The sequence below is a fragment of the Mchenga conophoros genome, linkage group LG13 (assembly GCF_057382185.1).
Source record: "Mchenga conophoros isolate Kocher_MC1m ecotype Shallow Benthic linkage group LG13, M_conophoros_male_GT1.1, whole genome shotgun sequence".
NCBI lineage: Eukaryota > Metazoa > Chordata > Actinopteri > Cichliformes > Cichlidae > Mchenga > Mchenga conophoros.
The window spans coordinates 18,293,675-18,310,267 of record NC_140538.1 but is presented as its reverse complement, the minus strand read 5'-3'; the positions used below and the strand labels follow the sequence as shown (position 1 = coordinate 18,310,267).

The window sequence follows — 16,593 nt, the reverse complement described above, 5'->3', positions numbered from 1 at the left end:
GCCTGGCAGCAGCGCTGAACTCCTTGTTGCTCCTGCTGATGTCTCTGTACACATCCGACCTGGCTCTGGCTCTGGAGAACATTTGAAGAGGATGTGATGGTGATATTAATGGTAAAGACTCAGGCAGAGGACCAACTCACTGACATGCTGCATGAATGAAGCCAAAAGGGCTCTAATGCTGGGAGACGGGGGAAACTGGATTCACCGTATTTTCATATTCACACTTTATTCACCTTTTACATGTTTTAAGACCTCCCGTCAAATCTTATCTTTCTGAATTTTCTTTTCTCTTTCTGTTTGCGTGTGCGCATGTTCACAGTCAAGTGTGTGCGCGCGCGTGCCAGCCCAAGCGAAAGTAGCGACCAGGAGCGCTCTTGGTTCACTCAGCTTCTGGATGCCGAGAGCGCACACAGAAACAGACACGCGACATAACGGCACACGCGTGGCTCTCTCCTTTTCCTTCATGACGAAGCAAATATGACTTGTTAATGTCATTATACTTGTAGCCATCCTCAGTGAAGGCGAAAAACAAACCACAATTATTTTCGCGAGAATCGCCAACACATTATCAGCTGTTTCCCACAGTTCCACATTCCGGCGCACACAGGGAATATGAAGGCGAAAAACCGTGACCAAAGCTTGTCGGACTCCAGAGAACTGGACGGATCCTATGACCAGCTAACGGGTGAGTGAGCTTCTGTAACACCGGTGGTTGCTGAATGATTTGCTTCAGGTCAATATTTTGTGGAAAAAACACGAACTTCAGGTGCTTTTGAAATGTTACAACCTGTCCGCCGTTCACCAGACTGTTAAAAAAAAAATGCTTCAAAAAATTGCTAATTTATGTCTTTTGCCTTTTGGGGGGAAAAAAAAGAAACGTTTTAATGGAGGGGCATAAATCACATTTTTCATACTTTGACAACGAGCTTCACTGTTTTTATCAGTACTTTAAAATAGTTTTATTGTTTTTTGCTTGTCAGCTAAAAGAGTTAGAGGATGGACAAGTTGAAACAGTGCATTGAAAAGACAAAAAAGCATTAAATGTATCAGTGTTGCATGTTGCTGTAGTTGCGTAATGTGGTGCGTATTGTAGGCGAGTGATGGACTGTTTCTGCAAGAATGTTAAGTGTGATCAACTGTGTGATTTTGCTGGCTTGGCTCAGCGATGGGGGGGACCACCTTACTCTAACTGTGTCCACTGGTGCTAAAAGCGCTGCGGGTATATATCACTTGGCTGACCGGAGCCAGTTGCCAGATTATGAAGTTCCAACACATTTCTCTCTTTTTGACGTTTTATCACTTTAGACGGGAACCTGTCATGTCTCGGTGCTCTTATTGTGTTCAAGTTTGGACCTTTTGAAAAAATGAAATAAAATAGGAGAGTGATATTTTATCAAGTGCGGCTAATATCAATATAAACTTGGTCCAATAGTGCCAGCTACAGTGAAACGAAACTGTTGTGTGTGCATGTATGCGTGTGAGCTAGAGACAGCACCTTTCGTAGCACTTTGTCAGCACAGATGAGACTCGGCACACATTAGTGTTACAGCGATATAATGAACCAATTTATCGAGTGTCAAGCGAGCATCCCTGTGCATACCTATGCTTTGTGTGTGTGTGCCCATTGAGAGCTAAACACTCCCTCGAGATGTTCTGTTGCCGTCAGTTGTCACATTATAGTCAGCGTGTTCACAGCATCCCCCTGCTTATGTGTGCACCGTTTTGCTTATTAAGTGCCAGCTGCCTAAATAAATTGCTCGCATTCATGTCTGAACACATCTCAGGCCTGCGAAGGGAAGTTGTCCCTGTCCAGTCCAGACAGCTGTATGCCTCAGGCTCGAAGGCGACACTTTAATCTCGTTTGCACTCTTCCACGCATTAGCAGCTAAGCAATGCTTTGTCACATTTTTAATGCATCCTAAATTAGGAAAAGATTGCTGCGGCCCTGATGTTAGTGTCTGCAACAGTGTGCGTGCTGTGAATATTTTGTGTGCAGGTATGTACAGTATGCGTGGGCGATCTAAGAAGCAGCAGCTACACTTTTTCTATTGCCCATTGTTGAAAGTTCAAAGCAACTATTTTTTTTCCTGCTGAATTTAAAAACACCCATAAGCTTTCTTATTTTTCTCCTCTTTCGTTCCGCATTTCGTTCTTCTTCTTGTTTTTCCTTGAATTTTCATATGTGAGTTTGATGTAGATAAGGATTAGATTAGAAATGTAACAGAGCAGGACACAAAACTCTCTGTAATGTTAATCTAAGCTATCAGAAACATCATTTTATCCCCTTCTCTCTTTTCACTTCAGCTTGCTGAACTGCCCCCCTGTGTCTGACTGTCCACAAGAAGTCATATTGCTATTTTAATAGTTGAGCAAAGGCGGCGAGAGAGCGGCACTAAGTCATTCACTGTGCTGGAGCAATTTACTTCTGGCATAGTTATTAACGGCTTTTTCAAAGCTGTGAATAGCATGGTTAATTCATCTTTGCAAGTCGCTGTCAACTTTAAGTCATACTTAGTCCTGATAGTTTGCATGGTGATTAAGGCAGGCTCCTGCCAAGAAAATGTGAAGCAACTTGTATGCTGTATTCATTACATCTTTAGTTTATGGCATTTTCTTCTCTATATTATTGAAGCAGAAGACCACAAAGTGGCCCAAAGTGCACATGAGTTTGTGCAGCAGAGACAGAACAGATGATAGGAGACTTTTCTTCATTATTGGGACCAAGCAGAAAAAGTCTACAGTGTGATGTGTGTGCATGACTTGTGAAAATGGGTTCTTAGGTGTTTTGTGTGTGTGTGTGTGGGAAGGACGGTTACAGGTGAGTCATTCTTCTTACTTACCAGTAGCTGGTGAACGGGATTCAGCGGGATGAGTGTGTGTGCGTCTCTGTGTGTGTTTGCGTGCTCGGAGCGAGGCTGACCTGTGTTGCTTAAAGGCAGTGTGGGCGGTCTCCAATCACAATTTGAGTGAAATGTAGCCCTCTAGAAATAACTCCCTCTCAGCCTGCAACATTGTACAGAAGTGCACCCCACTGCGTGTGTGCATGTGTTGGAGTGTGCGGTAGCCTGGCATTCCGCGTTGTGTGTAAGAGCACTGGCTGAGAGATGAGAGGTAATTATAGAAGCGTGGTGCAGTAATCTCCTCTTCCACCTCACAATCCACACTCAAGAGGAATCTTATCAACTACAGACACACACAGACATACAATGTCTTCGCATATGCACATTGCTATTATCTCAACTTAATAAAGCTTCCCTTGGCTCTCTCCCAAATCCAGAATACTATCAAAAAGCTAGTGATATGATAGAGTAAGTGTGTGCGAGTCATTGCGCTGAAGTGGAAGACAAGGTTGGTAAATGTCATGTATTAAAAAATTTTAGCAAAATGTTTAGTTTTTGCTCCTCCTTCATCCTCTTCCATGCCTTCTGTCTTCATGCTTGGATCATCTGCCACATCCACTCACACTTTTAAGGGATCAAATATTGCATGTGGAGGTCTAAAAATCTTTATGAAGGGCTCAAGAAGTGATGGAATTTGTTTTTCCTGAATGACAGCTACAGATAGAAAATATTGTGTATGCATGTGCTTGTGTTCAGAGGATGTAAAACACGTGATAGACATGTCAGAAAAACATCATCTTCCATTGTTAGGCATCTGAGCCGATAGCCCACCTTTCAACAGTCAGCACAAAATGGAAGGTTTACTGACACACGCGTATAAAGGAAAATGTACACACACTTACAAAAGGGACAAAAGGGAACTATTCATTTTAAATACACCAGCTTAGCTTGCCACAAGGAGCAATTTTTAGCCTTTTACTGAAGGTGCAATATGTAGAATATATTACTGTAGAACAGGTCAATAGCAGACAGCAGGGTTAGGATCCTTTTTTCTTTAATTAATTTATAGCTTATGGACGTCAAAACAACTGGCACAGTCTCAGGTGGTTGCAGGGAGTTACCAGGAAAGGGGTCACTCCCTTGGAGTTTAAAAGAAAACGTACAGTAACTGCAGCAAACTGATCTTCTGTCTCACTCAGCCTGCTGCCCAGTGTTTGTTGCCTGCCTTTACTGTTACCTTCCAGTCATATACTGCCAGGCTTTCACCATGACTGACTAGTGGTCAGAATAACAGACTGTAGAAAAGATCTCAAAGCAGGCTGCGCTGCTTCTTCTTATTCTCATTTCTGACTGGGATTAACTTGACGCTACACTGACTCTCTTCAGTAGATTTCTGAGCAGCAGAGTACACATATACACAAATCAGTCATACTGTAACATTATGAACACTGACAGGTGAAGAGATAAACACTAATTACCTCTCCGTCATGGCACCTGTTGGTGGGTGGGATATATTAGAGAGCAAATGAACATTTACAGTGGTCAGAATGTAACAAAGTAGTCCAAGGATGGAACAGTGAAGTACAACAGGGGGCGGTGGCGTGGGTGGCGAAGGCTGGCCCATGTTGTCTGATCCAACAGATGTAGACGTACATCAAATTGCTGAAAAAGGTTGATGCTGGTTCTGAAAGAAAGGTATTAGAATATACAGTGCATCGCAGTTGTTTGTTCTTTTGGGCCGACACAATATTAGTCAGGTGATCATAATGTTTCGCATGATTAGTGTATCTTGTTTTTACATAAATTATCTGCTAATATTCTGCTGATAATAGTTCAATTTCGAAGTGTTTAATTCTTTAACCTTTTAAAGTCACAGTCTTACAAATTGCACACTTAATTTGGACAGATTATTTATTACAAACACACACACACACACACACACACACACACACACACACACACACACACACACACACACACACACTGTTTGTAATAAGTCATGTTAATAGCACAGCACTGAGAGCCGTGCCAGGCTTAAAGTCACGATGGACTTTGTTCGGATCAAGAAAGATAGCCGTGAGAGAGGGTAGAGGTTTTGACATCAAAGTTATTAGATGGTTTGGAAGCCTCATGACACATAACTCAGAGTCCTGACGGAGCCAAAGCCCCCATGGTGAAAATCATAATTTACAACTGTCAGACCAAACTGATTTCAGGGGATAGACTGCCTTCATAATTGAGCTTGTCAAAGGGAGTTTAGCCTAGAGTCACCTTCTAGGCATGGCGGCTTTTGCTGCAGCTAGAACTGTAATGGCCAGTGGCACTAATTAAAAGCCTTGATTTAATGTGTCATCTGATGTGCCAGGAAATGTGTGACACTAGTTGTCTTTTTTTGGGATCTCACCCTCGTTCCTCAGCCCAGGTTCCTCGTGGAATTGCCAGAATTGCCAACGTGAGTTGGCCGTATGCTTATATAAAGAAATGCTCAGAGTGGTTCACTTAGGGCTTATCTGTCACACTGGTTACATTGCTGAGGGAAGGAGAGAAGGATGTGATAATGAAAGCTGGGAAGGAAGGAAAGTGGCAAGGGAAGGACAGAAGCAAAGTGCAAGATGATGAATTAGTTTTCAGACAGTAATGCATTTGCCAGGCAAATTCAAGCAGTGCTCTTCGGCACTCTGTAGGCGTTGGTTGCCCTATTATAAAAGCTTATTCTGCCAATCAAATCCTGCTAATGCACATTTCCTAACAATCGCTTTTGTCTAGTAATATGAAAAATGCCCACCTGAGACATGAGTTCTTTTTGACATTCAAATTTGTGCTTTTTAATGAAAAGTAAATTAGACGTTTGAGTATTGCAATGGAAATGTTATCATCCTAATTTATGATTTTTATTTCTAAATAATCCGTTCTAAAATGATCTTTTAGTTTCTGTTGCTCGCCTTTCCCGTGTCTGTCAGCTTTACAACTATCCATCGTCAAACCAAACTCCTTCCCTAGCCCTGATCCTGCTTTCCCTCCTCTCCAACTATGTCAAGCCACAGCGGGGCCATAGCTTAATAAGGCTGGAGGCAAGAATCAATCCTAACGAGTTTTAATCTTTGACCAAATCTACGGAGGGCCAGGCGATTGTTAATTAAAATAAGCCCTGTTCACCTCCCCCTCCACGCCCCAACCCCTTCTCCTCTGCTCTGTAAACACATTCATTTATAAATACCTACAGGGGGGAAAGGAGAGGAAAAGACTTCAGAGGATGGAGAACAAAGCAACAGGAGATGGGAAGGTTGAATGAAGGAGCAGCGTTTGCATGGGAATGGTCAATGCGCGTCTCAGGCTAAGGATGAAGGAATTAACGGACAATGAGGAAAAAACATGAAAAGAGACATTTAATCCAGCGTATGAAGTCAGAGGGTTGTTTCCCCCCCTTCAAATCAGTCCAATGCTGCTACCTTGTCAGGGATATTTATCAACAAGGGAGAGATTGACTGACAGAAAGTGTCTCTGAGTGTGACAGAACCCTGTGTCACTCACTGTGTGTTGCCCTCATGCCTCACTGTCGTGTCACTCATGACATCTGATCTGCATTAAAATTATTTTCTGTCCATTAGCTCAGCCATTCTCTATTAGACAGGAACTTACTCATCGGTATAGGTACAGAATAAGCAAACAATGCAATTCTGTATATTATAATCTAGATTAGAACTGCTACCCTTTACTTATGCCCTTGGTCTCTATTGTATATGTTAGGAGTTAGATCCTGCGCATCTCAGATGGAAGATAGGAGAATATTGTGCGTGTGTGAGGCTGTAGACATTTGTGTAGAGGATGTCTGAAGGTTAACCGTGACCGAGTCTTTCAGGGGAAAGGATGTCTGGAGAAGTGAGTGAGTGTGTGTCACTGCCTTCCCCCATGTCCTTTTTTAACTTCAGAGTAATCCGGTGGCTAATTCAAACGGTGCATGTGTGCAAAATTGAATTTTAAAGAAGAGAATGCGTATTATTATCTGCCGATCTGGTGCGCGTGTGTTTTCAATCAGTGAAAAGCAGAGATGGCTCAAACAAGGAAAAATTAAGTAAAACTAATTTAGCTTTTACTGATAAATATCCTACTGAAGTTTTTGAGAAACAACGTTGGTGTGATTGACAGCACAATCAGAGCGATAAGAAGAGCGGTGGAGGTGATTAGGGGAAGCTTGTCAAAGCAAATGGTCATATGCTCACACACCACAAAGATGAAACACACACACACACACGCACACACACACGCGCACACACACACACACACACACACACACACACACACACACACACACACACACACACACACACACACACACACACACACTAATTTATTTGGCCTGAGGGATAGTAGTGTGGGAGAATAATTCTGCTGGTCTTACAATCAATCAGTTAGTTTTGACAGAACTTTGGACAGGCTGTAGTCAATAACACACACACACACACACACACACACACACACACACACACACACACACACACGCACGCACGCACGCACACACACACACGCACACACACACATTCAAGCAGAGCAACACATAGTGGGAAACGAAGGAACCACAGTGGGAAAAAGCTGGTCAATATCTGTCAGTTAGCCTAGCAGTCAGAATAAACTCAATGTCTCTCGGTGCACACAGTCTCTAACTGATAGCCCAATCAAGCCAAGTTTAATGGAGCATCTTGTCTGCTGCTTTGCTCAGTAGCAATGAGAAGCTCCATGCTTTGCTGTTCTAAACCAGAAGGAGAGTTACTCATGGACTTGAGATATTGAATAAAATTCTTACAGATTTACTGAAAACTCTAAATAAAAACATATTGTTTTTGTCTTTTGGGGTTTTAATTCAATCTCTGAGATTTAATGGTAAAGTTATAAACTACAAAAAGACTGTAAACCAGCAAAATCTACACTACACGTGGTGGATTAAAAACCAAATGCAAACACACTCAATGATCCTGAAATCCCAGAAGAAAATGACTCATTCTTGTATCAAAACAGAAATTTACATTCGGTGCTGGCAGGACAAACAAATTAAGAATAAATGATGCAGGTGGATGAAATGCTATAGGAGACTAGAATCCAATTTGTATCTGCTTGTTACATTGCAAGGTGTTGTCATCTGACAGCAGAAATCATTAAACTAGCATCATTAGCTCCCTGCCAGACCTAAGCTGCCCTTGCTCTGGCCCCAAAATGGCCACCATTATCATATCTTCTCTGTCAGCCTGGGGCCAGGTTGTCAGAGGGGACACTATTTGACAGCTTGGTCTTTATCTCATCCCAGGAGAGATGCTGAAGTCAGCCAAAAATCTCAGTGAGTTAAATATGCATACTGTGACATGTGCGAGGAAACAAAATCTAAAGCATTCCAGGAAGTATGCCATGTGTGAGAGGAGGTTGTTAGGAAAGGGCAAAATGCTGAGCTGAGATTTTCATGTTCATGTTCACAGAACCATGTCTGTGTCTTGAACCGGCCTATACTATCAGGTAGACACACAAAGCTAGGCACATGTAACCTGCAAAGGTGGAGACTTAAGCGGACTAACAACATATTTGTATACTTGAAAATCCATTTTCTTTAATCATCTCCATTGCACACTGTTTGCTCCGGGTATTTGCTTGTTGACTGTGGGGCTTGAAAATCCTATTTTCCCCTTGCTATCTCCCTCTGGCACTGGTAAACCGATTACTCACATAGCAACCTGACGTTCCATAAGTGCTTTTCCCCAGGCACCGTGGCCTGGTGCCAGAATTTCATAAGAGTTAATGGAGTATACTAATCAACACACACATAGACAGAGGCACGCAAACTCACACACAGGCAGGTTTGATTGATTGCTGGAGTGACAGTTGTGACAGCAACGGGATCATTACCGACTGGAGCAGGGCAACAGTCCCTGACATTAGAAAAGCTGGACCTGAACCTCATGCTGTAAACAGGAGAAAGGACTGAGAGAAGGACAAAGAGTGATGATGATTTCAAATATTAAAGAAAGGTAGAGAAACAGGTGAGAAAAGTTTCTTTCCTAAAAAGCTTCCTGACTTTTATCAAATTCTACCTTTTTACAATATAAGAAAAATTGCCTGCGAGTCAAATAGTTAAGCTAAACGCCTTCCAAATACGGCAGTCTGTAAGAACTGCAAATTTCCCATCACTCATCTCTTGACATATCAGTTCTGTTATTGGTGTGCATTCCTGTCCTTTTCAGCTTTCTTGGTTTCTCAGGTCATTTCTTGATTTAGTTTTCTGGTCCTTCAGATCTTTTTTTTTGGCTTTTTGGTTAGTGTGACATTACCAGCTTCCTTTGTTGATTTCTATAACTTTCATTTTTCTATTTCGGGTTAGTGTTGGGGTGAAAAAGTTTCAATTGTCAGGGAAGAACTTGCCATCACTCCTGAAACTGAGCCTCAGTCCCCCAAGGGTTGCTCTAAGAATTAAACAGATGGGCAAACCTCCAGCTCCCACCTATTATAAGACCAGAAGCTTTTTGGAAGAGCAATACACCAAAGCTGACATCAATGAGTTTAAGCAGAACCTTGGTGATTCAGATAGCTTCCTACCCAAAAGCTGCAAGAAAGAGGTACGACAAAAACAAGCAACATTATCTCACGAAGAAAGAGGAAATCAGAACCTCAACCCTCTATCTTCTTTGTCCAACATACAGTACCTCCTCTGCACATCTACCAGCAAACCTTTAAACCATCTCTGCCTCGCCTCTCTAAATTTGTCTCCAAACTGCTCAACCTGAGCTGCGCCTCTGATGTACTCATTTCTAATTCTGCCCGTCCTTGTCACTCGCAACAGAAATATTAGCATCTTCAGCTCTGCCTTCTGTCTTTTTGTCAGTGCAGACATGCATCATAGCAGGTCTCATACCATCTTGTAAAGCTTCCCTGTCACTCTTGCTGCTATCCTTCTGTCGCAAATCACCCTTGACACTTGTCTCCACCCACTTCAACCTGCCCGGGCTCTCTCCTTCACTGCTCACCTCTCAATCATCTACCTTCACTATATCCACACCTTGCATCTTCACTGTTACACCTGTCTCCCTCTCATTCACACACATGCATTCTCTCTCGCTTTCATTCCTCTTATATCCACAGCATATCTCCACTTCACGCCTCTCTTCCACCTCCACTCTCTCTACCGATCACAATGTCGTCTGTGAACGTCATACTCCACGGAGAATCCTGCCCGGCCTCATCTGTTAATCAGTCCATCACCATTGCCAACAAGAAGGGGCTCAGAGCCGATCCCTGATGTAATACTACCCTCACGTTGAACCAATCTGTCACTCTTACCGCATTCCTCACCACTGTCTCGTTATCCTCATACATGTCCTCCACAACCGTCAAATACTTCTATGCCACGCCTGACTTTCTCATTCAAAAATTATAATAATTACACTAATACTTATCCCCAATTTTTTGTGCGCATTTTTCAATCTGGTGAAGATACGGCTATGCAATTGTAAAGCTGGTATCAAAAGATTTATGGACTGTAGATATTATTCTGAAAGTTATAAAAGACAGAGCCCCAAATATTAAAAACTACCTTCTGGCAGAATTCAGTGTTACCTTTGGTGCCTTTAGAGACACCTTATGTGAAGTTTATCTGGAATGCAGAGATGAGCTTACACCTATTTGGCTCCACTCTCTGACTTATGAATCCCATAAATCCTTCTGTGTCATGTATAGAAAAATCCAATCAGAGACTGACCTGTCCCTAATTAGCAGACGTTTGGCTCATCATAAAACTCTAGCCTGCTCCATCTGCAGTTCTTTCTCCTACACAGTCTCCCCCTGCACAAGAAGTGTTATTCCCAAACTCTCACACCAGCTAAAAATGATCAGTGTTCCATTCTAAAAACTATCCTGCAAAGCAGCAGATACCTTTAAGCCTCCAGTCTCCTGTCTGCAGGAATTCAAATGAGAATGTTTATACATTTCCTAATTGTAAATATATTCTTGTGTGTTGGTGTTCAGGCAGCCACCCACACTCTGTGTCCCAGGAGCCTTCATCCTGCAAAATCGGGGGAAATAAACATCAAGCATCCTTCTGCCTTTCAGCTCCATCCAAAGCTCTTTCAGATCACTCTAATAGATACTTTGTTAATGTCCTTATCACCAGCTTAGTTCAAGCATCCCAAGCAGTCCATTAGCAAGTGCCGACCAAAACAGTGTGATATCTGTAAAAGCCTGCAGGTTGAAATGGTAAACATGTTACAAAGCATTTCTTCTTTCTTTGAGTAAAACCTTTGTTGTCACCAACAGGAACTATTTATACAAAAAATACCTCAGCATCGATCAGTTGGCTCCTCTTGATTCTTCCATGCACAATTTCCCTGTGGGATTAATAAAGTTTCTCTCATTCTGATTCTGAACTCCTGTTGAGCCCTTTTCTTCGTGCAGTGAACATTGCAGTGCAGAAGATGAAGCTACATGGCTGGAACAAGCAGATATTATGATGTCAAAGTCATGCCCCTCCATCCCTCACAGTGGCATCTTTTTGCTGTGATATGATGATCAAAAGTTTTAACTTATTAAGTTGACATTGGGATGTCACACTAGCGTTTACACTTCTGACAGCCTGCCAGAAGAATTCTGCTGTATACGGTATAACACCTAGAAAGCTGCTTTATTATTTTTCAGTAGTTATAAACATTCATCTGCCATGATCTCTATAGTCAGCTTGCTGAAAGTTACAGTAAAGTGTCTAAATACCTATATTAATGTTCATATGATACATTTACTGACCTTTAAATTAACTAATGAATTTTAGACCATTTGAAAAAGCTTAAGGTGCACTCTGAGAAGAAAATGCATAAAAGGATCATTTCAGTGAAAGTAAGACTTGAAATAAAGTGGAGAATATAAGAGCTGGCTGAAAATGCTTGCTCAGTATTTGATGTACCGAATGAACTGATTTATCAGGTTTCCATTCTTCATAAAGGCACAGATGTAACCTACTGTATTAGACTGTCTGGTAAAATTATTTTAATTATTTCGAGTCTGGACAAAAGTGAAAAAGGAAAAGAAAATGTACATATGTGATCTGGCTAAGCAGGGGTTTAATAGTGGTATGATTATTTAATTGTTTAGAGTGATACTCAAATATATTTTAAAACTGTCAGGTGTTGCATGATGTTTTCTTTTCCTTGTTTTTCCTCTGATATGAAACATTTCCACCTTAAATTAATGGAGGGAAAGGCGCAAACTGCTGCATTAAAAACAAACAAAAACTCTTGAATGCAGGAAATGAACTGCTTAATGATAACAATCATTTGCATCTAATATTGCATGTTTAAATAAAAGCCATAATAAAAATCATATTTGTAGAGAGTTGTAGAGAAGTGCCTGTCTGAAGGATGCTTTATTTGCTCGCTCTAGTTAATTTTTTCTTTCAAGCCAAAAGATGCTTCCAAAACGGGGTGACTGAAGGAGAAGTAGAGAACACACTTGCTGCAAACTCAAAAAGTCATTAAGAAGGCTAGCGATTATTAATGAGGCCCAAATGAATTCATGCGCTAAAATATGGGCCTGATTTTGACGGCAAAAAGACGCTCTGCTGGATTTTGGCATCAAAGGAGACATTACTGATGGTGGGGCTTTCCTGACTCGCACTTAGGAGGATAAGCACAGTTTGGGGTGATTAAAGCTGTAACTTTATATTCAGTGGATAGTTCTTACAAGCCTTTAATGTGCCAGTCATCCTGTTTACTGTAGTGTGTTCACTCTAAGTCTGTAAAATAAGTTCACTGCCTGTAACTTATAAAAGAAAATACATATGCATATGGGCAATACTTTTTCCAATCATTCTTGGATCTTCCCATTTTAATTAATTCCTTGGAACCTGAAGCTGCTGACTTAGAGGATATGAGGAAGAAAACACTGAATTGTATTATTTTATAGCCACTACTTGGCTACTTGAATAACCTTATGTCTAAAAAATAAATGAGCTGTAGAACAATGACTTGTTTCAATATATCCCATGAAATCTAGTCAGTAATAATAATACATTACCAAAATTCAAATCCAGTTAGTGTAGAGTTAAGTGTGTCATGTTTCAATCGTCTGTCTGTCAGTCTGTTAGCAGACAGACATACAACTTGGACCTTTTTTTTTAAATTAAAAGTGTTGAAAAGGTGGAGCATGGGTAAAGGAAGAAGCTGCTCATTTCTGGTTCGGACAGATCGAGGGTGGATACTGGAAATTATTTTCATAATTCAGTTGCACCAGCAGCTTATGAACTGGCAGGTCTGGCAACTCCTTGGGCCTCTAGGCCATTGTGGAGAAACTTTGCCTTCCCCTTTAATCAACCAGTGGACAATTTGCAATTCAATTTTCAGTAGAAAAACTCAGGAGGGAGGTGCACACCAGCTGTTTCAGAATGTGAGAGTGTGTTACAGAGGTCTAATAAGCATTGCTCTGAGCATATCATTTAATGTGACTCAGTTGTTACTCAAATACCATGTGTGTGCATGGTGTTATTTATTATTTTTGAATACATGATTATGGCTTTTGTTTATAGTGTCCTCCTTGGTGGAAGCCTAACACTACTGATTTGGCTTAAGGTCATATAGTTAAATGAGTGACAGACAGGCATCTTTCTGCTTCTTTCTGAGTTTTTCCCTGTAAATCCACATTTTAGAGATGATGTTTACATAGAAATTAAAGCAGAAATGTTGCCAGACCTCCTTTTCAAGATGCATCTACTGCACATGAGACAAACACATGAGTTTTTTTTCTCATGTATTCACTTTTCACTCCCCTTTTTTATTTTTCTCCCCCTCTACTTTTATGAATGAGACACATACCAGTAATGAGGCTTTTCCACTCACTCTGCTCTCTTCTGTTCGTCACTCCTCCTCTCCATCCTTCTCCTTTCTCCTCTCCTCCCATTCTCAGAGGTGGGAAAAGTGATTAAAGTGGATATAAAGTTAATGGTTTCATCTCCAGTCCCTGTGCTTGGGTGAGCACAAGTTGTGGGTGTACTGGGCATATTACTGGAAATTCCTCTGTGTGTGTGTGTGTGTGTGTGTGTGTGTGTGTGTGTGTGTGTGTGTGTGTGTGTGCAGGGGTTGTTTGTCACTAAGGGAGATTTATTCACATTAGCCCTTTAGTTGAGTAAGGGCAGTGCAGTGAATTCTGAATAAGGTCAAATAGTTAAAGAAGTGAAACACAGACATCTTTCTGCCTGTCAGATATTATTTGTGAGAGATGAGTCAGTCTTAAAGTACATGGGAGGAAATCACTCCAGATGAATAATGGAAGAAAATTCTGTATGTATTGTGCTAAGAAGTGACATAAGCAGCACAATATCAACGGGCCATCTGGGATACTTCCAGGATGAACCAATTCTAATGTGACAAGCTTCCTTTTATTATTAATGCTAAGTTTTGAATTTTTTACATAACAATCTGTTAAGAGTGGGCGGCGCCAATGTGAAGAATATGTGAAAAATTATCACACAATAATATTGGTATGATTATATGTTCATATGATGTTACATATAAGCATTTCACACTTCTAATCAGTTTTTAGTTATTTGTTATTTCTCTTTAATTGTTTATCTCTTGCCCTGCCTCTCTTACTTGTCTACACTTTGGAAATTGTTGCAATTTTCCTCATCAAATTGTTTGTGAATCCTAACGTGCTTTTAGAATTGTTTTGCAAGACCAGACACCAGTAATTACCGGGCTGCTGTTTGTGTTAGGTTTTCCATTTGAAAGAAAAAAGTTGCAGATCATAATTTGCCCTCATTGCTTTCAGCTTTTTAAAATTGTGCTAAATTTCAGTTGACAAGGAAACAGCAGGTGTTCTTAGGCCGGAAAAATTAAGTGTAACCCAGTGTTAAAAACGGGATTAAAAGTATAAATATTCATACTCTCACGATGGGAATAAATATTGATAAAAACAAAGTTAATTATAATAAATACTGATAAAAAGCATGTAAACATAAGTTTAATTAATATGTACATATGTATATGTAATGTATAAATGGTGTGGGGGCAGGACTTAGTCCTGTAGAGTGTGTTTGTCAAGATCCACTGAGCGACCAATCATTGGCTGGTCTGACCCTCCCCCAGTCTGTGCGCTGCTCAGACACCTGTGTGCCTTCATGTGCCAGTCAGATACGCCAGAGACACAGACGGTGAAAGATCAGTTTACCCGTGTGGCGAAGAAGCTAGCTGGATAGAGAAAGTCCTTTTTTCGGCAAGAATAATAAGAGTGATACTGTATTCCAGAGGCCGTGAGCCAACGTGAGCACTGTGAAGCCCCGTGTAGCATTTGTTGCTTTGCATGGTAAGTCCCAGGCAGTACACGTGCGCTAGCATAGCATGCTACTTGCCGCTAGCTCTGATGCTAACTTCCGTTAGCCATTTTGCAATGAAAGTGCCTTTTCTGAGGCTAAAGCAATTAGCACTGAGTCTGCTGCACTTTATACGAGATGTTCTTTAAAGGTTTATGTCACATTACTGTGGTATTGATGTATAATGTATGGTTTTGTGCGATGTTATGTTAGCACATGTTCCCTTTTCTCATGGTGCTAATTATAGTTCTGCACAATTAAGTATTAGCAATGTGAAATTAAGTGCCTTCACCTGCACTTTACTTAGCTGAAACTTGATAAGTCTCAAGCCAATGTGTATTTTTAATGCACTGCTGAGCTATTTTGTATTATTTTAAATGTGTGTTTCCTATGCACTTTTTCCCTTTGAAATGAGAATAATTTGTTGTACAACATAGAATATTTTGAAAGAAATTTAGAAGCACTACAAGCAACCAGTAGTAATAATAAGTTACAGGCATGATAGCTTAAATGTTGAACTACTGTGTTCTGGCCTGGTCCCCAGGTCAGGTTTTTTCCCTTTGCTTATTTGGATTGGATTGGTTTTGAGGACCTGAGAAGAATCGAGGATCCCTTTTCCAGTACTGGATGGCGAGCCCAGCCCAAAGAGCCGGATGAACTGGTAGATTGTAACCCGACTGGTTACAAACACACTGAGTGACTAGTGAACATTGAAAGACTGAAATTGACTTTAAAAAAGACAATATATCCTTAGGTCGACTATTTGTGGGGTTTATTTTATTTTATTTTGTTTTCAAGAAGAGCGCTCTACTTTTGTTAAATGTGCACAACTTTAATAATTGTTAATAAATGCAATTGTGTTTTCTACACCTGTGTACAAGTCCTCTGTTGTTATACACCCTTGGCTCCTACGAATCTAGAACCTGTCTGATCTGGTCCATATTTCCCTTCTGTCCTCGTACTGTGGTTAAAAGTAACTATACTGCCCGGACTACAGGCAAAGAAGGCAAGAAGTAGCACTAACAGGTCTAGTATTGCACCACCAGTGTTACATAAGTAAAAAAGTGGCGAGCCAGCCAGGAGCCTAGAGTGTTGTGTGACAACATTGGAATCCTCTTTGACCTTTGATCAAACGCTCACATACTGTGAAAATGGATTTTGTCGAGAAGTATGCCGTTAAAGTACCAAATGCCATTATTGTTAGCGGTGTTACAGATAGAGATAAAGACAAAGAGGTATTTGAGTTTCTGGAGCAACATGGTACTATTCGTAGAGTACTCGCTGTCGATGATGACTCTTCTGCATTCCACAAAAGTCAGATTGTAGAGTTCGAGTCCGGTGCAGCCGTTGAAATATTAGCACCTAAGCTGCCTTACCTCTTACAGTCTACTGACAATCCAGATGTCAGTTACCACATTCGAGCCT

At 41.0% G+C, this 16,593-nt stretch overlaps 1 protein-coding gene across 2 annotated transcripts in view; it reads left to right on the top strand.

Annotated features, from left to right (window-relative positions):
* The first annotated feature begins 355 nt into the window (after window positions 1-355).
* Window positions 356-16,593, top strand: part of LOC146561123 (A-type potassium channel modulatory protein KCNIP2) — a 137,939-nt gene continuing 121,701 nt past the window's right edge. For both annotated transcript variants that reach the window (XM_085296921.1, XM_085296916.1), the window contains exon 1: window positions 356-685. In XM_085296921.1, the coding sequence (XP_085153047.1) occupies window positions 613-685 (73 nt within the window). In that variant the 5' untranslated portion in view covers window positions 356-612. The remainder of the gene's footprint in view (window positions 686-16,593) is intronic.